This window comes from Accipiter gentilis, chromosome 8, assembly GCF_929443795.1.
Source record: "Accipiter gentilis chromosome 8, bAccGen1.1, whole genome shotgun sequence".
Taxonomy (NCBI): domain Eukaryota; kingdom Metazoa; phylum Chordata; class Aves; order Accipitriformes; family Accipitridae; genus Astur; species Astur gentilis.
In genome coordinates this window covers 12,742,198-12,769,266 of record NC_064887.1, presented here as the reverse complement: position 1 = coordinate 12,769,266, position 27,069 = coordinate 12,742,198, and the positions used below count along the sequence as shown (strand labels likewise).

The following is a 27,069-nucleotide window of genomic DNA, read 5'->3' as shown; positions in this document are numbered from 1 at the left end:
CCTCACAGTCTGCCTTTGAAAATGCCACTGAGATAACAGCCTTCTGATCTCTTCTGCTTCTGTCTTCTCTTGGAAGGAGGCATCCCCAAAGCGTGTCCGCAAAAATATGAATCTTTGCCTCTCGCACGAAGCTTTGGAGATGGACACACGCGTTACCTTGCTGCACAGATCAGCATGCTCCTTCACCTCCCCACCTAATGCAGCTTGACCTTTCTGGGTAGTCAAAGGCAAAGCCTTTGTGCCTTCCTCACAGAGTAGCCGCTTGCCCATACAAGGGGGAGCCCCAGGCCTTCTGCCCCATCCTCTCACCACCGACATAGCATCTTCTTGTCTCCACCATGCTCAGACAGAGCTGTTGCTGACTCCCTGCCCTGTTGCTTGAACTGGACAAGGGGACGTAGGAACAGACCAATGGGCTGCAGTGATCCTGTGTAGACTTTCTGTGGGAACAGAGCTGAACTGGGAGCCAGCAGCTGTTTCAGGGTCATTGAAACAGGGTCTCATAGGGCTGAAAGGTTTCACGGACAAAGCAGCAACCACCCCCAATGCTTCCCCTCCAGCCAGTGGCATCTGACCGCTGATAAACCTGAGGAGAGCAGCTAGGATGCTGCAGCTGCACGTGCTGCCAGAAGGATGTCACAGATAAGAGCATTTTCTGTACTCCATGGGCACCTGTGGGAGAAGATCAAGATGTGCATTTGTGTGACACCAGCACGCTTGATTTTTCCCTTTCTTCTCCTCACGTACGTGCAGGCATGAAGTGCATGTTTAAACTTCAGCCTTAAAGCAGGCGATTTATAGATCCCCAGGCACCTCTTCAGTGACCGAAACTTTCTATGGCAGGAGCAGAGCGTTCCTGGCTCCCTAATGCCAGGCAGCAGGTGCTGCTCAAAAGCCACAGGTACTGAACTGATACCGCTCTGGCCCTCCCTAAGAGGGGGGAAAGGATTTCTTTTTGCAGTATTTAACCCTTCTGACCCAGCGAGGCTGAGCTGTGAAGGGACAACACAGTTCCATAAGTCTTAGCAACAGCAGCAGAACAAGCCAGGTGCAGTGTCATTTTTCTGCAGGAAGGGTTTGGGTCTGTGCTAATCCTGTCTTGCTGGTGGGGCTAGAAAGCTGTCCCTTTGGTTTATAAATCACTGGGCTGCCAGGTTGCAGAAGTCTCTGAAAAAGAACCTGTAAGCATGAGCCCCTTTCCAAGGCTTGTTTGTCAGGGCTGAGACATCAGGTAGAAAATGCTCCTGTCATTTCATTCCTTTAAGAAAACCGCCTAGCCCAGCAGGGGTTTTCCTAATATAGCCCTGTCCTGGAGAGATGTGTTGATATCAGCACAGCAGGTATTATAAACCACTTAGGAATCATCAGCCAGCCCCACTGTGCAATTGGTTGGGATTCAAAAGCTTGTGATTTGGCTCAGAGAGAATCCAGGGCTGGCAAGTGGCTTTTAGCTGGGCTGCTCCAGTTTGGCACCTCGAGGCCAGGTCTGCCAGCCAGGAAGTTGCTGGCACTGGGAATGTTTCACACCAGGAAAAGACTGTTTCCACAGCGTGACCTCCGCTGATGCTGAGGGAGGGAGGATCCCGTGGTGTGCTGCTGGGGTTTGAGAAGCATGACCATTCCATGCTAGCCAGAGGCAAGGGGAGACCCCGACTTTTCAGGGATGTAGCTGTGGCTTTAGCATAATGGATGCTTGCTTTTCTCTCCCTCTTCTGCCGGTGCTGTTCAGAAGAGATATGCAGCCAGCCCCTACTCGGATGAGATTGTGATGGAAGTGGCTTCAGCAAAGCAGCAGGATGAACCGGAGATGCTGTGGGTGATGGGACCTGTCCTGGCCGTGATATTAATCATCATCATTGTCATTGCTATACTCCTCTTCAAAAGGTGAGATCCAGTCCGGGACATAGCAGTTATAGCACGAGCACTACAGGTGGTGGCACCTTCAAGACCCTCCTTGTAACCTTCAGATGTGGGGTGCTCTGATAGACAGCCCTTGGTGGTCATGGGAAGGAGGAAGGTCTCTACCTGGCACAGCATAAGGCTGCTTTATAAAGAGAGCAGAAGGGCTGGGTATGCAGATGATAATTAATATCAGTCCCAGGACACAGAGCTGCTATGGATTCTGGAAACGTGTGAGCAGTGGGACAGAGGAGAGCAGCTTTGTCCCTAAAGCCAGTCTGACCACTCTCTGGTCTCACAACTTGGATTTGCAGCCTTGGGGACTTCGCTAGTGCTGTGGTTTTTTACTTGATCTCTGGCAGGTGCCCCCACTACTGTGAATTTTGGCTGAGGAACATGGTCTTGGTGGTGAGAACAGGGCATGGTTGTGACAGACTGAAATCAGAGTAGGAGCTCTCTTCTTGAGGCCTCTCAGTCCTGGCTACTAGATCAGGACCATCCACACTCTGTGCTCCCTGCTGAAGCAACCACCTGCTTTTGCGTAGCAGAGCAGACCTGCTAGAGCTGGAACTGTAGTGCGAGATGATTGTTAGTCCTCCTGAGGAGCAGGTTGCATTTGCATGTGTTCAGGTATCCTGTTCAATTACAGTAGGTCATTCTCTATCAGCTCAGCTCCAAGGTTCTGCTCCTCCTGGACTCTCTATTTACATATGTATCTGTAGCTCGGGGAAGGGAGCTAGCTTTGTTGTCTGATTAAATGGAGCTCTGCTGTGCATGTGCAGTCAGTGCCTTTCTGTGTCAGTGATCATCTCCTTTCTTCTGTTTCTGCTTTTCCCTGGATCTAGTAAGCAAGAAAGGTATGAATCCATTTTATCTTCTTGTTTTGCTAAAATTTCAAGTCTATTTCTGTTTTTAAAAATCAAGCCTGAAGCTTCTAAGGGGCATCTTTGTTTTTGGGAGCATGGAGCATGCCAGCCCTAGGGGTTTACAAAGACTTTGTTTTCTCAAAGGTATCAGCCTCCTAGCAATTGTCAGCCTCTCACAGCTCTTAGGGAGACAGTTCCAACATAAAGACTTCCCAGACTGTGTTTGCAATTACACTAAAAATCAAAAAAAACCGACAACACCAGCAGTTACAGGGGTTTCTTTGTTTTCTCAGTCACTTCAGACTGAGAGCTGTTCCATCAAGAATGCAGGTGCATTCTTGCAGTCTGTGGTGAGGAAGCTTTGAGGGAATACCAGGCAATTGTAGGAAACAAAGTGTTTACTGGTCTTTAAGGAGAGAAAGTGGCCCCGGGGGGATTTCTGTACCTGGGCCCCATAGATGCTGTGCCCAGCTTCGCTCAGCTTTGCTTTGTCCCAGAGTCTGGTGTGGGGGGAGCACCAGGAAGCAGCATCAGCCCACTGTGCTCAGAACCTGACGTTCATGTCCCTGCTGCATCCTAGCCCATGCAGCAGCAGCATATCCCCTTCCAGCACCACCTGCGTGCTCAGAGTGATGCTGTGTTATCCTACAGTTTTTGGCTGTCCAGGTTCTCTTCGGAGGCATTTTCTCCCAAAGGTGTCTGTGCAGCATATTCACAGTGTAAAATCTACAATGGGAATGAATTGAAGCTGAGTAGCAGGGGATAGCTTGGGGTCTGGAGGTTTGTTTAGCAGTTGCCTAGACTAGGCTAATGAGAGAGACAAACGTTAATTATGTGCTGTGCCCATTCCCCAGGAAAGCTGGACCATGTTGCTCAAGGGCTCAGGGACTGGTACACAGTAGCACATGGCGCATCCTGCTGTGCTCCTGATAGGAGAAACACTGCTTTATTTGTTTGCCATGTATTTTCCTTTCTCTCTATCAATGCTCTCAGTCCTTCAGCTCTTTTGTCTCAGTCCAGGCAGCTAGAAGGCTTCTGAGATGTTGAGATGACTCAGAGTAGTGTAAGACTCACAAGCTGGTCCTCTCCATTGAACGACTCCAGTGTTTGATGCAGCTACAGGCTGCAGATGGAGCTTGCTCACAGTCCAGGCCACAGAGGGAATGCAGGTTTCACTTGTGATTTATGCACTAAATTTTCCATAATTGCTTCTCACTAGCGCCAGCCCAGCATGCACAGCTCCCCATGGAAGTGATAGTGCCCTGTGCCTGTGCGGAGCACTTCTGTTCATGTGTGGCTCAGGGTCACCACCGTCCAGAGATGCAGCTGCCTCTGTGGAGAACGTGGCAGCCCTTCAGAGTGCTTTGAAATGCCTCACAAGTGGGTAGAAAACAGAGACTGACTGTTGCAATTTGCAGGATGGTAAATGTGGTAGCATCCATGCAAATTAGCAGAGATGCAGCTCCCTCTCTTCCAGAAAACATCAGGTCAGCAGAGGGGTTCACCAGGCAAAATCCATTTTGGGACTGTAGCCAGAAGGCAAAGTCTCTGTGTATTGCTGCACACTCAGCATATTGGCAAAGCGTCAGAGTCAGTGTGGACTCAGAATAGAGTACTGCTGTCCTGCTCCTGCCCAAAATCCCTCTCTACTGCGTGGGTATATCCACTGTATTTGTAAAATAGAGCAAGAAGTGGGACTTAAAGAATTGTTGGAAATCCTTCTTGCAGTATTAGATTTTCCTTAATATTCACTTGTCCACTTTTTGATTGGATCTGTCCCTGCTTTGCCTGTGAATTCCAGCAAGAGCCTGAGGTGGTGGCATTGCTCTAGGCATAAATATAGCATGAAGAGACAACAGTGTATTTTATTGTTCCATTAATACACGCCTTGGGTGCCTTCAACCATTCAAGACATGTATTAATGGTCCAATAAAACACACCCTGAAGAGCCTTTACACTATTATATTACAGCATTCTATATTTAAATATTTCTAATACTTGAAAAAAAATATATCCTTCCACTATAGGAAATAGTTCCTAGAGAGAGTAAGAGGAAACAACATCTTGCATCTCTCTGCTTTTTCTCTAATAGATATGCAGAATATCACATTTCAAAGTGCCTCACTAATCAAACCTCTGCCATTGCTTATATGTGATCCTTCCTGTTTCATAGATGGGAAATTGGAGGCACGGAAGAGGATGTGACTTGTCCAGAGCCCCAGGGAGCCTGGGATGGAGCTGGGTATCTGGGACACAGGGACCCAGACTACTTCCCACGGTGGTTCATGCCAGCGTCTGCCAGAGCTCACCTGCTTGTCTCTGTCCTCCCTGTCCATAGGAAAAGGGCACACTCCCCCTCTTCCAAGGATGAGCACTCCATCGGCCTGAAGGACTCGCTCTTGGCTCACTCGTCTGACCCAGTTGAGATGAGGCGGCTCAACTACCAGACTCCAGGTAAGGAGCAGCTAACCCCCCTTACACCCCACCTCCGCCGGTTCCCCCTTGCCAGGTACTGACGCCAGAGGAGGAGTTGCAGTCCTCCCCCCGCAGCAGCTCTGCACCTTCTCAGTCACAATGGCAGACAGGGGGCTTAGACCGAGGATATCCAGGTGTCCACGCTCTGGTTTGCAAATCCTTCTTCCTGATCCTGTCACTGCAGGCACGCAAGGCTGGGGAACCTGGACGGGGACAGCCTATTGTGTGGTGTGTGTCAGACATTACGTGAAGCTCACTGCAGTTGTCCTGAGCCGGGAGGAGCCTCCACGCAGAGCTGGGAGAGCTCGCAAGTGCCCACACCTGCATTGCTCCCGGGTGCTGCGCTGGCTTGGTCCAGGCTGGGATTCAGCGCTGGGCACCACTGGTGCAGTGCTGGCCACAGGGCCTGCATCTGGAAGGATCAGGACAGACAGCCCTTGTACTTACTGCTGAGGGTGTGCCAGCAGCTTTGTCCCAGGATCTTTGGTGTGCTGACTTTCCTGTTCTGCTCAGCTAAGGGTGAAGAGAACCAGCCTACATTGCTCCCCAGTCAGTGTTGTGGCCCAGTGAAGGGCGCTGCTGGTCACAGTGGTCTCAGCGCAGAGGATGATAGTTCAGTAGCAGCCATTGCTTTCTGCATGCAACTGTTCACTGCAGAGCATCTCGTCATGCCTGCACTGGCCTGTAGTGCCTCAGGGTGTAGCTAGTTTGCCAGCCCGTAGAAGCAACTGTACTTCGCACTGCAGAAAGGTCTCGTGCTGCTGCTTTGTGTCTCTGTGTCTCTGATGGCATTGAAAGCACAGTAACCGTCATTGTAACAATCAGAGACAGGCTCACCCCAACTTGTTCAGAGCCTTTCAGAGAGCCCAAGTCCTAGATGAAGTGGGGGGAGCACTTGGTCTTTTGCGACGGAGGGAGCAGTTCAGCAATAAATGAGGTACATACAGTTCTCTTCTAACTTGCAGCTCCTCCTGGTCTGTAACCTACTTCCCTTTTTCTCCTGCTGCTCATTCATCTAAGAGCTTTCATCTAACAGGAGAGTTTTGAAGGGACCATTTCCTGATGTAAACCTGCTGTGTCTGGGAGGGAGGGCAAGAGAAGCCTGTCCTGTCATGGCTCACAGCAGTCTGGCTCGGACCTGGGGTGAGCTTCACCAGCACATCTCCCTCCATGCCAGAGCAGCTGTCACAGATCCATAGTTAGTGCATCTCCCAGGCAGGACCGATGACAGATCTCACAGGTAGGATGCAGCAGCAGCCTGGCAGTTGCCAGCAGACCCGGCCCATTAATTGGCCACAACACAGACCAGTGTGGCATTGCAGCATGGGAGGAAAATGCTGTGGGGAGCAAGGGAGGCACCTGCGCTGGAGCAAGAACATCTCAACAGGCAGATCACTGGGAGCAGCACTAGGTGAGGGGGTCACACACAGTCAGCAACAGCATGCAGCTTCTTGAGGAGGAGCAAGGTGTTAAACAGGGCTGCTCCAGGACACCTGTGCATGGGGACAGGCCTCTGTGACGTCTCCACTGCCCAGGGATGCAAGAGCCTACTTTGCTGTATGCTTGTGGTTCACATTGGATGGAGAAGTGTGACAGGTCAGGCTTGCACTGCTCCCATCTCCAACAAGAGATGGGGGTGTTTGCCGCAAGGGCATCCCTTGCTAGAGCTGTAGGAAGGATCAAGAGCTGCCATCAGAGAAGAGGGATCCGGGAAATTTCTTTTCCTACCTGTGCCTGAGGATAAACCAAAGACACTGGCTCATTCAGGAAGCTTGCAGAGCTCTCTGGGGAGAGAAAAACAACCCAAAGTGCCCAGTTCATTAGAGACAGCAGCAGCGCTCTGGGATGCTGCTAGCCAACGCTCCCCCACTAAGTAACAGCACCTCCTCCCCACAGCATCACTTGTGAGGCTCTGCGGGGTGGAAGCGGGTGTTGTGCAGCTAGAAGTGACTGTTCCAGCTCCTGATGAGCTTGTCCTCATTAATGAGGAGGCATGAAAACCACTGAGCCCAGTGGGCCCATGCTGTTGCCCCTGTCACCTGCCCGAGGTCAAGGCAGTGCTGCGTGGATGCATTGACAAGAGGTGTTGGCCGCTGGCCCTGCATGCTTCAGTAGCTGGTCTCCCTGCTGGAGTGTGCTGAGCAGGGAAAACTTGTTTAATGCATAATTAATTGGGCTACCGTTATTAAATATTAAGCTTCCTCATTTTTGTGGTTTTTACTTCAGACGAGGGTTATTTCCCCCACTGTCAGCCTCTCTGTACTAACATACCACTGTGCCAAGTCACTGAGAGGATATGGGACCAGGCAGTGTCCCAATACGCCATGAAATGAGGCTGATTTGTGCTGCTGATGAGCTGCGAGCGGGCTGGAGGCTCAGGGGCACTGAGCAGAGGTTGCTGGGGCTGAGTGTGGTCCTCCTGGCCACCGAGCAGCACAGATGTCCCCTGTACCTGCCATCCACCTGCCCTTGCTGGCTTCCCTTGGGCACAGGGCCAAGTGGTGTGCAGTGAGAAGTGTAGCTCTTGGCGTCAGATGAGTATCTGTGCGCTCACTCCCCTGCGAGTACCTCCAGCTCCACACATTTGTCAGCGTCAGGGGATGGTGCTGGCCAGAGCCAAAAGCCCGGTGTGTAACAGGCCAGCTGCAGAGCAGCCCCTGGGGCCAGGTAGCTGGTCCTGTGCAGGAGGGAGGCTCCCGGTCCTGTGGCAGATGGTGTTTTCCTTTGCATCCTCATCTCTTTGTCTTTCCATTTCTGAACCTCTGCGATGATGACTAAAGGCTAATGGGATTTCTGTTCTTGCCCCGTTTCTTTTCTTTGCAGGTGCCAGTGTCCCCAGTTGCCCGAATATCTCAAGTTAGTTTTAACTCCTGTATTTATCTTTTGACACCTTTTGCTTTTTCTTTCCCTTTCTTTCTTGTCTCTGTAATTTTTGTTTCAATGTCATGAAGGTCACCCTCACTCACAGCAGACTGTAGAACGGCAGTGATTTCACTTTCTGACATGATGTGTGGGGCCAAGCTCGGGTACCATCTGCACAGCACTACAGCAGCTCACCGCAGCACAGTGCAGAAGGGAAGGCCCTGGGTGCTGGGCTGCCAGGACGTTCCTGCGGCAGCCCTTCGCCTGCTCCCAGGCCTCCAGCTCCTTCGCAGTGGCATGCCAGGCTCTGCTGTGGCACCAGGCCTGCAGCTGGCTCTGCGTGGAGACAGATAACCTTGGCCATTCTGGAGGAGGTGGCCAGCTAAAAAACCCTAATGGACAAATTGAAGGGTGCTTTGCAGCCCGGTGGTTGAACACACTCTCCTCCTACCTCAGGCAAACCGGCTTCCCTAGGCTGGGTTGCGTGTGCCATAGAGTTAGGCAGAACAGATGCCAAGGGGTGCCGATCTCTTCTCTGAGCTGCCGTGCAGTTGGTCGGTTTGGCAGTGTTGGCACCAGAGTCCCAGGCACAGAGCATAGGGACTTTACTGCTCTAGCAGGTTGGATGGAGTAGGACCAGGACTACAGGTGTAACTGCCCCTTTATCTCTTGTCTTGTGAGCTTCACGTTCACTCTCAACCATAAAAGCATGTCCTCCCTGCTGCTTGATGTACAAGGCATCTGCGTGTGCGCACAGGAATGGAAGAAGTACATAGGGCAGATGCTTTGCCCAGGAGCAGAGCCAAGGGCTTTGCAGTCTGCGGCCCTGCAGGCATTGTGAGACCTCTAAACCCTTCTAGCCTGGCGGAGAGCTCACTGTCCTCTTGCCAGAGTCATTGGAAGAGCATGTAGAAGTCCTGGTAGTGTGTACAAATCTCCTCTGTCTTGCCCTACACGGTTAGTGGCAGTTGTTCTAGGTTCACCATAATGGAATACCAACCACCTCTTTCTCCCCATCTGCTCTTGCAGCTGCTTTGTTGCTGCAACACTCCTTTGGCCAGCAAAACTGAAGTTTGGAGAGACCCCTTGTATTTCTCAGCGGAGATGAGTGTCTGCAGCTCTGCTGTGGTCCATGGCTCTGCTGTACTTCATACATAACCATGCTGGGATAAGCACATACCATGGCAATGTTCCAGCCTCTTCTTCCAGCCCCACACTTCTGCCTTGGTGCCACACTGTTCTCCTCATTCAATTGCTTATCAGTAACGGCTCTGCACTGCAAAGGCTGCTCCTGAGCCACAGCCTCTGGAGGTCTGGCTCTGGCACCAATAAGCAAATTGTGCAGAAATCAAAGCATCATCTTTGTGGGCCTGCTCAACTACCTTGGGGATCCTGATGAGTGAAGTGGCAAACAGAGGACCATTTGCAGGAGGACCTCAGCACAAGGCAGAAGAGGGATCTTTCCTTCTCCGTCTGTCTGTGTGCTCTCAGGCCATCTGTGGATAGCTCTGCGCTGTCAAGTGATAGAAGGACAAGTGTGTGTTGGATTGGGTCTTGCCTATACGCAGCGATGTCAGATGCTTTTGGCAGAGGTGTGAGGAGCCCTGCTGTGCAGCGGCTGCGGTGTAACACTTCCATGTTATCACCTAGTGGCTTGTCACCGCTGTGTAAAATGCACATACTCAGCCTGGGGACTGCTCCATCGCCTCAGCGGCCCATCACTGCCATCAGCGGCAGTGTTCAGGCTCCTGAGCGATTGAGAAGCTCCTGGCCATGCTCCAGTCTGTCTCCCTGGGTGTGAATCAACAGCTTCAGCCTATTAATAACCATTATTATCCACGTGGGGTTTCTGGGAAACCCACAGAGCAGCTGATGGAGCCACGAACCTTGGGATTTGGATGAGCCAGGCTTTGGATGAGATGTTTCACAGCCACGTTCCTGCCAATTTGCCATCTCGGCTTCAGAGAAAGAGGTTGCAATGGTTGAGCCTTGAATCCCAGGGCCCCAGTAGGGCTCCTCCCGATCCCACATGCATACCCCCTCAGTACCTGTCCCCTGTGTGGGACCTGTGGGATCCCCTCCTGCGGGCCTCTGCCCTGAGCAGGGCTTGGGCTGTGCCCAGGATGATCCATACTGTGCATCCCTGCTTTAGACAGGGCAAGACCTGCCATGGCTTGAGCTGCATCCCAGCTCGCAGCAGCCTCCTGGAAACTGCTGTAGGGCACATCACTGAACATGGTGCCTTGCACGAGCCACCCAGTGGAGCTTGGATTTTGGGCCTCGGAGCTGGCTCTGCCTCTGCCTCCAGAGCGCCATTGAAAAGCACTGAGTTATGCAGCTGTGGGCAGAGCTGCTCCTCAGCTCTTGGCAAGTTGTGCAGTCTCCAACCAGGGGAGCAGCTGGTCCTCTGTGGGGCCCTTCCCATCTTTCTTTAGCTCCCCAGGGGCTGGGGCAGCATCTGCCTACCCCAAAAAGCTGTGCACATACACTACGGAGGTTTCCCCTGGTGCACGTCTGGGCAAGTTCCATTTTGGCTAATGCCATTGTTAGGGGTAAGCAAGAGGATCAGCCTCAGCCCTTGGCGGTGAGAGCGCCAGAGAATCAGTGTGTTCAACTTCAGCCTATGCAGGAGCCCGGGAAGTGCATTGACAGCGTATCCTCGGCCCGTTCCTGCCGGGGGCTTGCCCGAGCCCCAGCCCGCTGCGTGGCCTGCTCTGTGTGCCCGGTGGCTGTACTGTCCGAGCATGCTCACCTGGTCATGCACATTCTGCACATCACCTTTCTGTTTTGTTTCACTGAACCATGTGCTCTGAGAGTGCGTGCAGCATGCCGTGTGATCTCGCCGACTTCCCATCCATCCTGCCCAGCGCTTCACATAGTCACACGTGTCCGCCTTGCACCCACCTTTCGGGTTTGCTGTTCACATGCTGTTGTTGAGCCTTCCTTGGCCATGCAGAGCCGTAACCGTTTTCCTCTCCCTCCTACCTCCTTGTCTTGCTTGCAGGCATGCGTGACCACCCCCCCATCCCTGTGACGGACCTCGCCGACAACATCGATAGGCTGAAGGCCAACGATGGGCTGAAGTTCTCCCAGGAGTATGAGGTGAGCGTGAGAGTGTGCTGGGCGATGGGGGCAAAGTGATGCTGGCCAGGACCCCCAGCGGAGAGGGCTTGAAAGCTGAGCTGTGCCTCCCCCGCACCGGCATCGCCTGTGTGGGCTCCGAGCCAGGCCTGGGAGCCTGCCAGCTCTCCCTGCCAGCCCCAGAGCAGTGGGAACTCGCCTTGAGCAGTTGAAGCATGGTTTGTACAGGGAAAAGGCCTTGCAAGCTGAACGCGCAGCAGCCTGCCATGCTCCCTCCATGGTTATGGTCTTAGGAGTGAATGGGAGCTCGTGTCTACCCACCTGGGCTGTCTCTGTTTACTTTGTTCTTCTGCTCCTTGAGGGCTGCCCTCTCTGCAGGCTGTCTGAGGTATTTCAGTCCATAGCATCCTGTGCCCCTTCACTTCCATCTGTATTCAGAGCTTTGTTTTCTGCACCATCCTCTGCTGCTGACAAACACACATTTGAGTTTTCATTCCTGCATTCCTCATCTAATCTCCCCCTGCACACTGCTGGACTGTGCTGGCATTAGCCTGTACCGTTCAGCATCTCTGCCACCAGAAACTCTGCTAATGTCCCACTGCCCTGGAGCAATCCCAGCTCCCCTCCCTGCATGGAGCTCTCTCTGCCTGTGCCCTGCAACCCTGAGCTGCAAACTCCCCTGCACTGCTGAATGACACTCCCGCCCTTCTCCGTATCTCTGGTGGAGCCCCAGACAGGTACTGTCCGCACCCACCACCGATGCCGCCTTTGCTCACACACACAGGCATGCACTGGGCGTTTGGTGACCCCCACCGCCCCCCCATCTTGTACTGCACCTCTCCCAGCCCAACTCCCTCCATTCCTGTCCTCCCCTGAGGACAACTTGCCGAGGAGGTGCACACGTGGAGGGCGAGGGGCTGACCTGCGCGAGGGCTGCTTTTCCTTTCTCACCACTCTCTGGGCTGGATGATTAGGTTGAAAACGTGTAAAGTCAGGGAAAGTTCCTCTGCAGCCACGAGAGCAGCAATGGCAGGATTATGTTTTCCTGTGCTTACATGCAGGACCCTCTTGAGCTGCAGGGGACTTGTAAATAAACCCCCCACTAGTATTAAAGAGGGAATAAATTTTGGAAGTGTCCTTTGCATGTGTTATCGCTTCTGTTTGAATTGTTATCTGCCTGTGCCTGTGGCCTCCCCTTCCTGCAGCATACCTAAACTGATTTATGAGATGAGATCAGAACATTTGCCCATAAGGTAGGATTATATATGCCAGGAAAGGCAAAGCAGATCTCTATGTTGAGAAGGTAAGGGACAAATTCCAGCTAGTTCAAAGGGTGTGCTGCCTGTATCTGAGGAAGGCGCAGAGCTCCTTTTTGCTTCAGGATGCCAAGTGGAGAGCTTTGCCATCCCCCTGCATACTGCTGTCTAGACCAGAGAGGAGCTGAGCTTTCTCCAGCTACAGCATTACATTGCAACTTGGGAAATGTTTAGAGGAATAATGTGCTTCCCCTGCAGTTACCTCTGTGTTCGTGTATGTCCTGCCAGTGGTGCCAAGGTATGCAGTCATATCTGTCTGCCTTGGGCTTTTCTTACAAGTCCAGCTGAAATGTTAAGCAGGGCTGTCCACTGTGCTACAGGCAGACTGTGCCTCTGCTGTGCGGTGGGGATTCAGCAGGATCCAGTGTCTGTGCACTCCCATCCTCACACTAGGCCTGTGCCAGTTGGAGCCTGCAGCCGAATACTGAGCTGTGGGAACCGTTTTGGAAAAAACGAGCATTAAGTAAATTCTCTTAGCTGTTTTCATGAGCCTCTCTTCTCGTTTCTCTTTCTTTAGAATATCATGGCTGGTTGAGAGCACCAATCAGTTGTACTTTTCATGTTGAAGCAGCTATTAAGTAGCTGATTGTTGCACGTAATTTTTTTCCCCTGGATTCTGCTGTGTTTGACTCCTTATCAGCTAGAAATTACTGAACTTGACGGGCTCATACGGTGTTTGACACTAGGATGGACCCCAAAGCAGAAGGGGTTGCCCCTTGTTGACATGTGGGGATCAGTACAGTCATTTCCCATTTGAAATGCCAGTGAGAAAAATCCTGGACTGAGTTTGCAGAGAACAGCAGCTGCCTGTGCAGGATTACTGCGGCAATGGGTCTGCTCTCATCCTGGTCCCTGTGTGCATGGGTTTGGCAGGGCAACAGCTCCCTTTGGCACCGGCGATGGGAGGCCTGGAGGGCAGGATGAGCACGGCATGTGCTGCTGAGTAAGGGAATCCGCGGAGTGGATGCGGAAATGGTGGAGGTGGGAAAGGAGCAGACTGTGCAGCCCCTGCGGGAGCCCGAGAGGCAGGGAACCGCACCTTAGCAAATTCTGTGCAATTGCAGTCTGTGAGTGATGATAGAGTCCCGGCGCTCAGCCTGGGACTGTGTGACCCCGAGACCTACGCAGAGCTGAGTGGTGACCCAGCACGCCGAAAGATGAAGGCCCTGACCCTGTTTCCCTGTGGCATGATAGTGCTACGGGACTGGGTATAGCACAGCTGAGCAGGGAGAGCCGAGGGATGAAGGCATCGCAGGTGAACCCCCAAGGCCCATTTGCTGTTTGATTGTGCTTTGAAATAGTTGCATTTTAAGTGTTTTTGCAGAGCAGCTGAGCAGCCTAACATCTCCGTGTGGTGCAGGGCTGGTTGTAGATGGCTCACGTTCCAGGAGCGGTGGCACCTCAGACAGAGAGCAAATATTTAGCAGCACTTTTAGCCACTGAGGGCAGCTGCCCAGAGCTTGCTTTGGCTGTACAAGCAATAGCAGGTTAACCTAGACATAGGTGACACAAAACAAGACCTGTCAGCACCTCCCTGCACCCCTGGGAAGGGAGCAGGGAGGGTGGCAGAGATTTCTCAGAGCCGTCTGGCCTCACTTCCCACAGGTCAGAGAACAAATAATATTGCTCATACCAGTTTGCCAGCACGCGTGGCCAAGCAGCCCATGCGGCAAAGCCAGCGCAGAGCGAGCCGTGCACTGGCTGCAGTGAGAACAGGCTCTCGAGCTGCAGGTTAGCCCTTGCCCCCAGCGGGCAGGGAGCAATCCCAACTAGACCTGTTGGTACACCTGGTGTGACAGGAGAGGTTGAACTGCAGGTCCTGGGAGCTGAGCTGGGTTCAGGCACAGTTAGTTAACTCTGCGGCCGGCTGCTCTGGCACAGGGCATAGCAGAGCCCCACCACACTCTTCCCAAGCATGCAGTAGAGCTGGGGGTGCAGAGTGCAAGGGTCTGGCAGCAGCTCCTGGCCCGGCCACATCAGGAGAGTATTTCATTTTTAGTGTACAGTAAGAGCCACAGTGAATTTACAGCATGGGATTAATGGAATTAAATAAGTAGAAGGGAGGCTGAGCCCCTTAATTATTTATCTGCAGGCTGTGGTGGGTGCTGCAGCTGTGTTGGAGCTCCTCCTGTGGGCCACCTTCCCATGCTGCAGCCTTGTAGATGTGGGGCAGGATCCTGCTCTCGGATGGGGGATACGATACCCACACTGGTACAAACAAGCATGCACACATGCACCGCAACTCGCGCTTTCACTGTGGGATCCAGCAAGCCAAGTGCTGCTGTCCCCTTTGCTGCTATTAACAAACACGGGACGGAGTGGCTCCAACCAGGGCAGGTTCCTGCTCCCTTGTGTCTGCTGTCATTTCTGGACTAGGTCCTGCACCACCTTCCCAGGGAAAATCTTTTCCTTACATCCAAACTGGAACCTGTGGCCATTGCCCCTTGTGCCCAGTCCCTTTGGCGTGTCCCTCCAGCGGACAGCCCCTGGGAGCAGAGCAGGCTGGAGGTGATGAGAGCCAGGCAGCATGGCGCTGCTTGGCACGTTACTCCTTGATAATCTTTAGGTTGTGTGTGAAATTTGACTGTGCTCCTGCTTCCCAGTGTGGTGGGGAGGTTGCAGCACTTTCTCCACAGTTTTCTATGGAGAGAAACACGGCTGGACAAACCCTATGCTCACTTGCATTTCCCTTAAAGCCACCGGGGACATTGCATCTCCCATGTCTGCAGTCCTGGCAAGGCAGCTTAGGCTGCGGGAGAGGTGCTCATGTCCCTGGGGCCAGTGAGCCCAGGAGGTGCTGGACCCGGGGTCCAGATAGCACCTGGGGAGCCGTGTGTTGCAGGTTTAATGGGCTAATCGGGAAGCTGCCTGGCGGGCACGCAGCACTCACGTTCCGGTAATAAGAATAATAAGGCTGAAGCACTGCCAGCGATTGATTCAGGAGCGCATTATGTCCTCATTTGAGACGCAGCGCAGATTGGCAGTGGTCAATGCCTGTGCTAATGTGGTTGATTTCACAGGAGGCTGGGAAGCACTCACAGCCCGAGCACCTTCCCCTCCCCATGCCCTTGTGTAGCCGCCTGGGCTGCTGAGCAGGATGGGGCCGTGGCTGCCCAGCTCCTTGGCTGCTACAGCCAGGGCCAGCCAAGCTGCCATGTTGCCCCAGAGGTCTGCCTGCCTGGGCTGCCCATGCCTGCCAGCAGTAAGGGCATCTGCAGGGACTCTGCCTGCAGAGCGGTTTGGGAGCTGCACTGAGGAAGGGGAGCAGCAAATCCAAGGTGGACCATACCTGAGACAGACTGGCACCCAGGGATGTTTTCAAGGCATCTGTAAAGTGCTCTCGAGTCTGTCAAGGAAAGAGCCTTTTTCCAGTCCCGTTTCAATGGTCTGGTTCTGTCTTTATGTTGATGGCAGTAGCAGCAGGGATCCCTGAGCTGCTTTGGAGAGATTGCTCCTTGCACTTCCATGCTGAGAAGGAGGAGTTTTACTAATTGGGCTTTTTCTTAATTTGCACTTGCTGTCTTACAGCATCTCCCCTGTCACTTTAAAGCAAAGCAAAAGTAAAAGTCATGGTGCTTTTAAGTTTGTTCCTGGCTCATTTCCTTCCAATTTCCCAGCCCTTCTGCTTTCTAGGAAGAATGAGTTGAAACTGTTACTCTGATCAAGTTGTGGGATGAAGAAGTCATTCCCATGAGCCCCAGAACGGAACCAGAGCAAACTCCCAGCGCCCAGGCAGGTGTGGAGCAAGGTGGGGAGACAAGGCAGTGCTGCCATAGTCAGGGACTACGGAGCATCGTACAGATATGGGATAAGGCTTTGCCAACCACCACTCCATGTAAGGACTTCAACTGCTCTCCAAGCAGCCCATCATCCTCCCGTTTATTTACTCATTTGTTTGCCTTAAAGGGGGGAACAGGTGTACATTAATTCATCACCAGAGTTTAAATTAAATCATTTTACTTCTAAATGAGTCACTAATTTGCAGGAGTATTTAATTAGAGCCTCTTTGCACTCAGGTGCTGTATTACTTCTGACTTTCTCACCTGTTTGCCCTCTTAAGAGGCTGATGATGATTAGACCGTTTCTACACATCCTCGTGCACATCAAAGCAATTAACCCTAATGGCAACACCTTGATGCTCCTCCTCCATTCTGGGGGCTCTTGGCAGCCTTGTCTCCCCCAGGAAATAACCCTTTCCACCGCTGTGGAAGGACGCAGACTTGCTGTGCAAAGCACACTGCATCCCACAGCTTGGGCAGCCCTGCAGCCTTTTGGCAGTGATTTGCAGTGTAGATCGAGCACGAACGACTGTACTGACCTCTCCCTGCCTCTGCTGTGAAGGGAGGATTTGTTCTAGCACCCACCTGTGCCCGGTGCTGAACGAGTGTTCATAGGGTGCAAGCAGGGTGCAAGAAAATGTTCAGTCATACCTGCAGGGCCAGTCTCAGTTCCACTGCCAGCTAGCCAGCTCTCTGCATGGGCTGTCTGTGCAGACTAAGGCCACCTTTTTGAAAAAGAAGTGTTATTTATGTCTTTAATAGGCATTGGTAGATTTTCCTCCTTAGTTTGTCCATTTGTGCTTCTTCAGCATGCTCCGGATTGACTAGACTGGTATCAAAATGCCTCTCACTCGTCTCTACTCCAAACAGAAAAGTCCTTAGACATTTTGTTCCCCTTACTTGTTCATGCCTTAGATCATTTCTATTGCCCATGTCCAGTTCAGCCACACCATTAGGTGGGCAGCAGTCACCCCTGCCACACAGCTGAGGGAGGAGAGCATCCAAAGAGCTGATTCGGTGAGCAGCCTATCCTGAAAACAAAACATAGGTGCCTGAATGAAATGAAGTGCCCCAGAGAGCCATGAGCTGCACTGGGACATCTCTGTCCCTGGGCAGAGGAGTGTGCAGGGACCGTGGCAGCCAGGCCAGTGGGTTTCCAGCTACAAGTGGTGCTTGTGGTCTCCACTCCCACCATCCCTGCTGCAGCGCCTCTGAGTGCTGCTGCTGCCTGCTTATTACGCTGATAATAGAAAATTACAGGTTTTCTGTAGGAAATGTCTATTTACATCCTACATTTCCCAAACTACCTATTAGCATTGGTGTGATGTCACATCCTCCTGCGCATTTTTGTCAGCCCTGGCCCCTCTGCCTGCGGGCAGCCTGCTGCCGTGGGCCACATGTGGGGATGGGTGACTGCCCTGCATGTGCTGCAAAGCCCTCGGGGCTGGTGCAGCGATGCAGGCAATGCCTGTGCTCGGTACCTGCACCCACTGCCAGTTGCTTGGGAAGTGCCTGCTCAACAGCGCAGGAGAGTAGGGGACAGCAATGGGTGTCACCTTGTGCACAGCTGGTGGTTGTTGGGGCTGAGCAGAGGGACCGTGAAGGCCGTGCAGGTCAGCCCAGTCAGGGAGCTGTGCTTCCCGGCTCAGCCTTTTGCTCACAGCTGATCCAGAGCTGACAGACTCACAGGCGTTTTACTGCCTGAGAAACCTTCTGACGTGGCTTTCTGCCAAGCAATGAACGCAGATGCCTGCAGAGAGAATAACGTGTGGTGCTTCCCCTGGCCTGTTTGCTCGATATTTTTGCCTGTGGGCCAGCAAAGCTTCGGGGACCCTGAGCTGCAGCCTGATTTTAAGAAGGCTTTGACTATGTTGGTAACTTTGGGGGCAGGGGGTTTGTGGGATGACCAATTTCTGCTGTAGCTGCCTGCCCTGGGCTTGCCCAGGGCTGCATGTACAGACCAAGTTTTCCTGCATGAGGCAGCTGTCTTATCTGGGTGCGTCACACACCTCTCGGACAAAGAGGCCATCCCATCTCAGACTGGTGCTTTGGGGATGGTCCTTTTTCACCTTGTTTTGTGCATGGACAAAGACGACAGGAAAGGCTTTGTGAAGGAGCTGCCTGGCCATGGAGGAGCCATGCATCAGGTGCACCAACACATGGCTCGTGGGAGAAGTATTGGGCGTGCAAGGCCAGGACACAGGTGGGATCAGGATATGTGCTTTTCAAGCAGTTGCATAGCATGCAGGCCTTTGGCCAAGATTTATAACCACGTCTCTTCTCCAGGTTTATAGTTCCTTGTCACTCTATTAACTCAAACGAGAGATGTTTACATTGCATAAGTAGCTAGAGCCGTGGATAGTAACCTATCAATTTTCATGACTATTCCCTGGCAAAAGCTCATAGGCTGTCTTGCAGGACACTAATACCCAAAGCTCCTGGGGCACAAGACACCCAGGGCTTGCTATATTTCAGGAGACTGCAGTTCAACAGCTAATAAAACCGCTAGGTCAAGAACTGCGCAGTCAGGTCTCTGTGGAGTCCTGGCATACGACCAAATTTCTGCTGATGGGTAGCTCCAGAGGAAAGGATGAGCAGGCAGTGAGAGTGGAGGTGAAGGCTCATCTGCAGCAGGCTGCCCTAGTGCAGGGTTGCTTTGCCTGCAGGTCACAGAAGGCAGGTCCCACTGGGGACTGGGTTTTGGTGTGGTCTGGCTTGACCTGCTCCGGGGACACACATGGAAGCTGCATCTGGGGGGAAGTGCGCAGGGAGACACAGATTTCCTGACTGAAACACACGTGTGCTGCAGCATCCCGCTGTGTGGTAACCGCTCCTGACTCCCGCCTTCTCTTTCCCTCCACAGTCCATTGATCCGGGGCAGCAGTTCACCTGGGAGAACTCCAACCTGGAAGTGAATAAACCGAAAAACCGCTATGCAAACGTGATCGCCTATGACCACTCACGTGTCATCCTGACCTCTATCGATGGTAAGAGCGACTCTGGAGTGGACACCCCAGCAAACTGCTGAACTTCGCTGTAGCGGGGACCATCTTCTTCCCCGTTCTCAATCGAGCAGGGGCAAGCACCAGGAAACATATCCAGCATCAGCATGAGCAAATGTGTGTTCTGACTGGCAAGAGGGCTCTGCAGAGCTGCCCCTGCTTTCCCAGTGTCCCCAGAGCAGTGTGCCCCGTGTGGTCGCTTCTTGCTACTGCTGGTGCCAGCAGAGATGCCTGTCCCAGCAGCCTCCCTTTTTACTGCTGGCCCTGCTGTGTGTCTTCGGCTGCCTCTCTTGGCACATGGTGGGACATGGCACTGTTAGCCCTACAGTCTTCTGTCCCAACACCATTGCAGGGCCAGTATCTTCCTCTGGGACTTGTTAGTGTTTGCCCCCAAGTAAGTTCCCAGAGCTGCGCAGGATGAGGGGTGCCCCTTCCTCTGGGGCATCAGGCTCCACACATCTCTGTGCTGCATGGGAGATGTGTCAGGCCCTGGTGTTCATAACAGTGACCCCCATGGCTCCAAGAGCCAGCCCCTCATCTCTGGAGTCTGGACTCATACATGGTTTTAGTGCCTGCTTTGCAGTCCCCTTGCACACAGAGGAGCCAGAGCCCAGGTACCAAAGCCCAGGCTCACCCATTCCCATTGTTTTACACCCTGCACCCTGCACCCCCACTTGGGGAAGAGACTGAGGCCTGGCTTTGCATACAGGTGGCCCTACAGTTACTTAGGTCCTTTTTCTTGGGATGCAAGAGTCTTTTCTAATGCTAATGTACCACTCATCCTCTGTGGGAGGAGGAGGTGGTCCAAATGGTCCCTCACAGCAAGGCCTGTTAAGCAGCAGCAGCTATGCAAAAGCCTGGCGTGCCTGATCACGGGCAAACCCTGCTAGACAGCTGTGGGGTGAGCACATGGGGGAATCCCTGGTTTCCAGCCTGACTCAGTTGCTGTAAGTAGTGTCTATCTTCCTGGGAATCGTTCCCAAAGCACCCTGCCAGGTCCCTGCTGCCCATGCCAAGGGAGCCAGGCACTGCACTCCAGCTGCTGCTGCTCCCCCAGAGCTGCCAGCACTTCGTTTCTGCTGGAGACTGCTGGGACCTATAGAAAATTCCCCAGGACAAAAAGGCAAGGGAGAGACCCCCAGCTTTATATTTCCTTCCTCTAATGAAATGCAGATGCTCTGTCCTTGGGAGACAAGGAGATTCCTGCTGCTTTCCCTCCCTGCACCCCGGGCAGCCCAAGCTGAGCAGGGTTTGGAAACAGCCCCAGGCCTCTGCTTTGCTGCATTTATTTTAGTAACTGTGTGTTTGCATTTTAAAGGCCTTTACAAGTCCTTTCCTTAAAGTGGTGGAGGCAGAGTGGGAGCTGGAGCAGCCTCTGCCAGCAGGCAGCAGAGGGGGGTCTCACACTGAGGAGGGTTTCAGTGGTGGTGGGAGGAAGGTCTCTGGCTCCTCTGGGGTACTTGTCCCTGCAGGAGACATGGGAGGACATCCCTGCCTGACATCCCCTGCTAACAGAGACAAGCTAATGAGGCAGCCGCATTTTTAAAAGGTGCTGTAGGACCATAACAAATAGCTGGTGAATTTAAGACAATTATTTCAATCAGTTGCTTGGGGCCAAACGAGCTCCTTAATATTCCTGCCTGTGAATTTCCCTTTGTTTGCGGGTGGCAGCTGTCTCTCTGCTTGTTGCATTAATGTGGGAGTTACAAAGGGTTCTTCTCAGGCACCATCCCTGTCCTTTGCAGGATCTCTGGGAGAGATTCTGGCATCACCCTGTAAAGGAGATTTGTCAAGAGCCTTGTGAACATGCCAGCCTCTTCCCCTGCCTGCCGGGCCCAGCAGAGCGACAGGCACAGGGTCGTGGGCTGCCCCTGGAGTAACTCTTCGCCCTCTTTCTCTGCAGGTGTCCCAGGCAGTGATTACATCAATGCCAATTACATTGATGGGTATCGGAAGCAGAACGCCTACATCGCCACACAGGGACCTCTGCCAGAAACCCTCAGCGACTTCTGGAGGATGGTGTGGGAACAGAGAACAGCAACTATAGTCATGATGACCAGGCTGGAGGAGAAGTCCAGGGTACAGTGTGTGCTTCCTCTCTTTTCTGAAGCTGGGAGGGGGGCAGGAGAGAGGGATGGGAACACTTTACAGCGTAATGGCATCCAGGGAGCGGCAGGTCCAGTGGTGTGGCTCATGGCTGCAGGCACCTCAGCAACAAGTGCCTTGTAAGCATATCCCTGTGGGGCAAAAGAGTGGCAAAACCTCTTGTCACTTCGCTGCTCATTAACTACTGTCTTGCCTGCACGTCTGCATGCACACCCATCCTTTCCCTGCTCACATCACTCACGCCAAAGGGAGAAAGGAGAGCTCTGACATGGGGAGTGTTGACAGTCCCTGAAAGCTTGGGAGCTGCATCCCAGAAGCTGAGAAGTTGCAATGGGTAGGTGGTATCAGCAGCATCCTGCAGCCTGACAGGGCCTCATTGCAACAACAAGACTAATTTGTGCCTTGTCCAATGACAACATGTATAAACGATCAGCTCATACTGCCAAGATTAGATATGCTGATGTAACAAATGCAAAGCTGCCTGCAAACCGTGGTGAAGGCGCGAGGCGGAGAGGAAGGACCAGGAGCCCTCGCTGCGGATGATGCTTATGGTGTCTCGTGACAGAGGTTCTTATTCAGCCACTGAAGCAGGAGTTCGTAAGCTGTGACCAGAGTGCTCCCATGCCCAGATGCACCCTCTGGGCAAAGCCTGCCCAAGCAGGAGGCAGCTTTTGGCTCTTGTGATTCAATTTGTTCCTAAAAGTAAATTTTAGTGGTGAGCATTTGTACTTGCAGAATATTTTAGTGTTGCTATGCCAACGGCAGGAGAAGGGGCTGTGCGCTCAAGCTGTGAAGCACTGGTTATTTTTAGCCCAATAAGCTCCTTCTTGAGAAGCAGAAACTGTCAAGTTTGGGTTTAGTTAAAACTTTTGCCTGCATGCTTCTCCCTCTGTTTCAAAGCTTTAGCACCAAAGTGTGCGCAGGGATGTCCTAGCCCACGCTGGCTGGGAGGAAGCAGCTGGAACAACCGATCACCGTGGCAAAACAGATCTGCTTTTCCTGCATATACAAAAATGGGCTTTGTTCATGGGCTTCCCTGGCTCTACAAACGCCCTACAGCCTGCAGGGAAAAACAGTGTTCCTCGGAGATGAGCTGCCTCTGGAGATCCAACCCTAGCTTTGCACTGTGCTTCCCGCTGCGCAGCCCTGCCTGCTCTGTCCGATGGCTACCATCACCCACTCCAGCCCAAACAGGGAGGTAAATTAACCTGACCTGTCCTGTGGCTCAGCACTTGGGACATGGGCTAAGCAAGATCAGAAGCTGCTGATCAGCTGCTCTCTGCAGCTGGGGGTTATATGGGGACTTTTTTGTACCTTCACATTTCAGTGATGGAGCATATATTTGAAGTATCAGGAAAAGCCCTTTTAGGTTGCCAAGTAAATCCATGCCCAGAGTCCTGACTCACTTCTGGGCTGCTTAGTTATGGGAAGGCACTCCAAGGTGCATGTTTCTCAAAGATAACGGGTTTCCTTTGACCCCACAGGCACTTGTCTTTGCCTGAGATGCCTGTGCTGCTGAGCCATGCATTATCTCCCTCCAGCACGCTCCCTGTCATGTCATCCTGCAATTAACTCCTACAGTATTGGTTTCTGTCCTAAATACGGTGCATGTGGTCAGGCTTTTGGTGATGGGACGGGCACTGTGAATCCCTGTCATGGCAGGCGGTGACCAGAGCTCTCGCAGAAGCTGCAGGCGGCCTGCCTGACCGGGCGTGCTGCCCAGGGGCTCTGAGCTGACCTGACTGGACCCAGACCCCAGCATTCACTCCCCGACACCACCTGCCCATGCCCTGCTGGCTCTTTGGCACATCACCAGCACTAATGAGAAATGGGCAGTTTTCTCAGGCACTGCAGGAGAGGCTGGTTGCCAGGGGAGGCAGTGGGGAAGCCCAGACACCCCTGAGTAAAACCAGCTCTGCACAGCAAGGGCTTCCCTCGATGTGTTCACTGGACCCTGTAGGTGCCTCAGGGCACCCACCCACAGGAGAGCCTTGGTGGGAAGCTGGGATGTGGCTTGCAGGAGATTATTTTCTCTGGGTTTTTTTTGTTGGCTTCTCCAGCATCTTCCAAGGGAGGATGGCGTTCAGCCACCTTCCTGTTCTGCTTTTCCTCATGCCCCTTTGGTGATGGCTAGAGCTCACTCAGGAGCACACCTTTTTAGGATCAAGGAAGATCCTGGTCAATGTCCATTGCTCCCAGCTTTCAGCATGAGTCACTGTTTTACAGTTTACTCCACTCCAGAGCCTTCAAACCTCATCTGATGCAACCCCTTGGGTCCCTGCAGCATTGCTGCCTGCTGTTGTTCACACTGCTGTGGGACATGACTGCTCCAGGCAGTCACGTGGCGGTACAGCGTTACCCACGGGTGACCCTGCTTGAAAGTCCCTTTGCCCAGGGGCTTCGGTGCAGGCACAGGACTGTGTCTCCAGCTGCAGAGCCTGGGGTGGGCAGCATGGCCTCATGGCAGGATTCCCAGCACAGAGCAGGCTCTTCTACCTTCCCAAGCAAGCTCCCAAGTCCCCATCAGCAGTGCTGTGTGTAGATAAGCCAACCGGGACCAGCAGCAGCTTTGCAGCCCTGTAGGGGTGACACTGCTTTAAAGGCCTCCTGAGCTGCAGGGGGAAAAAAATCTTTAAAGAGCATCAGCTTTTATGGTCTGCAATTTCAGCTGGCTTCATGGTCCAAATCATCCTCCCTTTTTCATGTTTTCACAAAGCGAGAGGCACATAAAGGATAGAAATGGCTGGATTGTGCAATTTAGCTGCCTTCAAAGCTTTACAATCGGTTTCAGAATCATTTGGTGGCAGTTCAGAAACACACATTGTAGATTAGCTTTCCCAAAGCTGCAAGCGTGGTGTGTCCCAGCTGGGGTGTGTTGCATGGGAGAGGTATTAAAGCAGGATTTTTCCTACCCTGGGCTATCCCCAAGGACCAGGCAGAGCGAGGTCTCCCAGAGCAGTGCCATGGCTTGTTCTGTCCCAGCCCAGAGCACCAAGCAGCCATCCCTGGGCTGTAACTCTCCCCTGCCACTTTGTGTCCCCAGGCAGGGGTGCAAAGAAGCTGGTGCTCAAGGGCTCTGGGGAAGAGGGCCCTGGCAGCCACGTCCGCCTCCAGCCTTCTTGCTGGCAGCAATGCTATCTGGAGCTTGTGAGCGGCGCTGGGAGCAGAGCACAGCTCTCTAGCTGAGGAGAGGTGCCCGACCGCTCTTGGGCACAGGGCATCAAAGGGGAGGGACAGGAACCACTCAGCAAAGCTGCGATAAACGGCTGTTCAGGACATTATTGTGCTCCTTAAGTTAATGAGAAGCAAGCGCTGCCAGAAGAAAACATCTCTTATCTGCTTTAGTGCTACAGTGCATCGGCTTCAGCATAAAATTTACAGAGCTTGAAAATGGGGCATAAACATTATGGGTAAATTTGGCAGAAAATGTGACTGACTCTTATCTGGTCATGAATAAATAATTTTCAATTACCAGCCCAGGCGCTGATATTATCCCACACAGGGAACTCCTCTGAAGTTTGTTTTGTGCTCAAACACACACGGCCTTGTAGCATGTGGGTGGCAGGAGGGGACCGCTCTCCCTGAGGTGTGGGCTCAGGCATGGGGACATGCTGTGCTGCTCCCCTGCAACGTCCCTTGCAAACCACACTGAGGACAACACAGCAAGTGGCTGTCCCCAGCATTTGCAGGATGCCGTTCTGCCCTCTCCTCACCTCCTTTAGCGACAGGTCACATCATCCCGGAGCCAAGCAAGGCAAAGTCAGGTGGCTGGAGATGCAGATGCAGCTGCCACCCACTTGTGAGCATAGGATCAGTTTAGCTGCGAAATAAGGTTTCTGACCTCCAAGTTGTTCGCTCTGCAGCTAGTCAGCGTAAAATAACAGGCTGCTGTGTGCCAAGCGAGGAAGAGAAATCTTCTGAGATTTGTGCAGGGCCTGCCACGCTGGGAGCACAGATCCAAGGCAGCACAGCAGCCTGAATGGCAGGAGACCCTGGGCAGGAGGCAGCAGAGCTGCTCTGGGTGTGCAGGCGCCTGCAGTACCCCATCAGGCAGCCCTGCTCCAGGCAATTCTGCCAGGGCAGGACTTAATGAGAGCAGACTCCAAAAAAGCAGGGAGAGATACATCCCTCTGACCCCAGGTTGCCACACTCCAGCAGCCACAGTGGAGGATGAGGGCTCTTAGCTCTCACAAGCCCCACCCTGCTTAAAGTGCCTTCAATTAAAAGGCAGAACTTCATTGATTTCTAATTAAGCCTGTTGTTTCCCTTCCCACACATTCTCCTGTAAACACGCTCAGCTAATAATTAAGTTTACTATTCCTTGACAAGCACAGATGATCTTCCATTCACTCCTCTCTCCTAGGGCGGGAAACCATTTTCAGTGCAGTGCACATGGGTGGGAATGAAGTCTTCCTCCTGTCAGCCAGGCACCGTGGCTCCATGAGGCGGGGGAGCTGGGTGCCAGATGAAATAGGGAGGCTCAGGGCTGGAGAGAACAAAACTGGAGGAGTAGTTTTCAAACACTGAGCTGTGAATAGGAGGAAGGTGAGGGCATCAGCAGATGAGCAGGGAGGGATGCACAGGGAGATGAAGGGGGCAGAGGGATGGGGCCCTGGGGATACCTTAGGGTTCTCTGCCGAGTGGGCTGCAGCAGGAACTGTGACCAGTAGCTCAAAGTGCTCTGTCTGCGGAGTTGGGAGGGGGATATAAAGGATGCTGCAGGACAGGGGGTCTCTAGGGACCAGTGGTGTTTTCATGATGGGACAGTGCTGCCTGCAGGAAGGGGCTGAAGGGATGGTTTGGTCACAGTCTGTGTCCTCTCACAGAGGGAGAACAAGTTGTGTCTGTGTCTGAGCTGGCATCCATGCCCTGCTGCAGAGCAGTTTTTGAAACACCTGGGGAATGTAGATTTCCAGGGATCCACCACCTGCCAGAAGGGCACATTGGCATCTCTCTGGGATGCTCAATGCACTTGAGTCTACGGCAATGCAGGAAGGGTGACAGGGTCAGCCCCGTGGACACAACATGCAGGCTGGAGGCCTGGCGTGGGCTGTGTCCCGTCTTTTACCAGGGCAGTTTGCTGCCTGGGGGCCATGGTGGCAGGGTCACCCTGGGGACTTCACTACAGACGTTATGGGGAAAGGTAGCGCCTGTTGTATTGTTGGGTACCATGCTGGACTCAGAGCTGTGTCCTGTCTCAGCTCAGTGCTGTGGATCAAGGACTTTGGGCTGGGATAGCAGGGAGCTGGCGGGGGTACAGGCTGCATATGCCTCACCTCGGCTGCCCTTCGAGCAGAGCCTTCCCCAGAGAAACCACCGTTTCCCCTGCCCTGCTTCACCAGCTCTCCTCCCACGAACCCACAGCTGCTGACCTTCTCTCCATCCAGGTGGAGCTCAGGCAGGGGGGTGCTGCAAGCACAGCCCTGAAGACCCCCATCTTCCAAAACAGGGTGCAGAGAAGAAAAATTAGAGCAGGCACATATCACTGCTAGCAATTGCTGCACACTGTCTTCATACCCGGTGCTGCTCTTGCTGCTGTGTCTGGTGGCCTGGCCCCCTTCACTGCTTCCTACCAGTGGCTCCAGGACAAAAATAATAAAAAAATCCCTCTTTAAGTTTGAATCTTGTGGAAAGGAGCCCAGGGTGTGCTGCCTTTCTGCTGGGGATTGGGACGCTCCGGGAG

The 27,069-nt window shown here is 53.0% G+C and overlaps 1 protein-coding gene across 14 annotated transcripts in view; it reads left to right on the top strand.

Annotated features, from left to right (window-relative positions):
• The window catches only part of PTPRF (protein tyrosine phosphatase receptor type F), a 393,280-nt gene that overhangs the window by 355,064 nt on the left and 11,147 nt on the right, over positions 1-27,069 (top strand). For 9 of the 14 annotated variants that reach the window (XM_049807800.1, XM_049807792.1, XM_049807789.1 and 6 more), the window contains 6 exons: positions 1,730-1,884; positions 5,104-5,219; positions 8,064-8,096; positions 11,107-11,204; positions 19,142-19,265; positions 21,184-21,359. In XM_049807800.1, coding sequence (XP_049663757.1) covers positions 1,730-1,884; positions 5,104-5,219; positions 8,064-8,096; positions 11,107-11,204; positions 19,142-19,265; positions 21,184-21,359 — 702 coding nt within the window. The remainder of the gene's footprint in view (positions 1-1,729; positions 1,885-5,103; positions 5,220-8,063; positions 8,097-11,106; positions 11,205-19,141; positions 19,266-21,183; positions 21,360-27,069) is intronic. The other 5 variants (XM_049807801.1, XM_049807797.1, XM_049807794.1 and 2 more) reach the window with 1 other exon arrangement.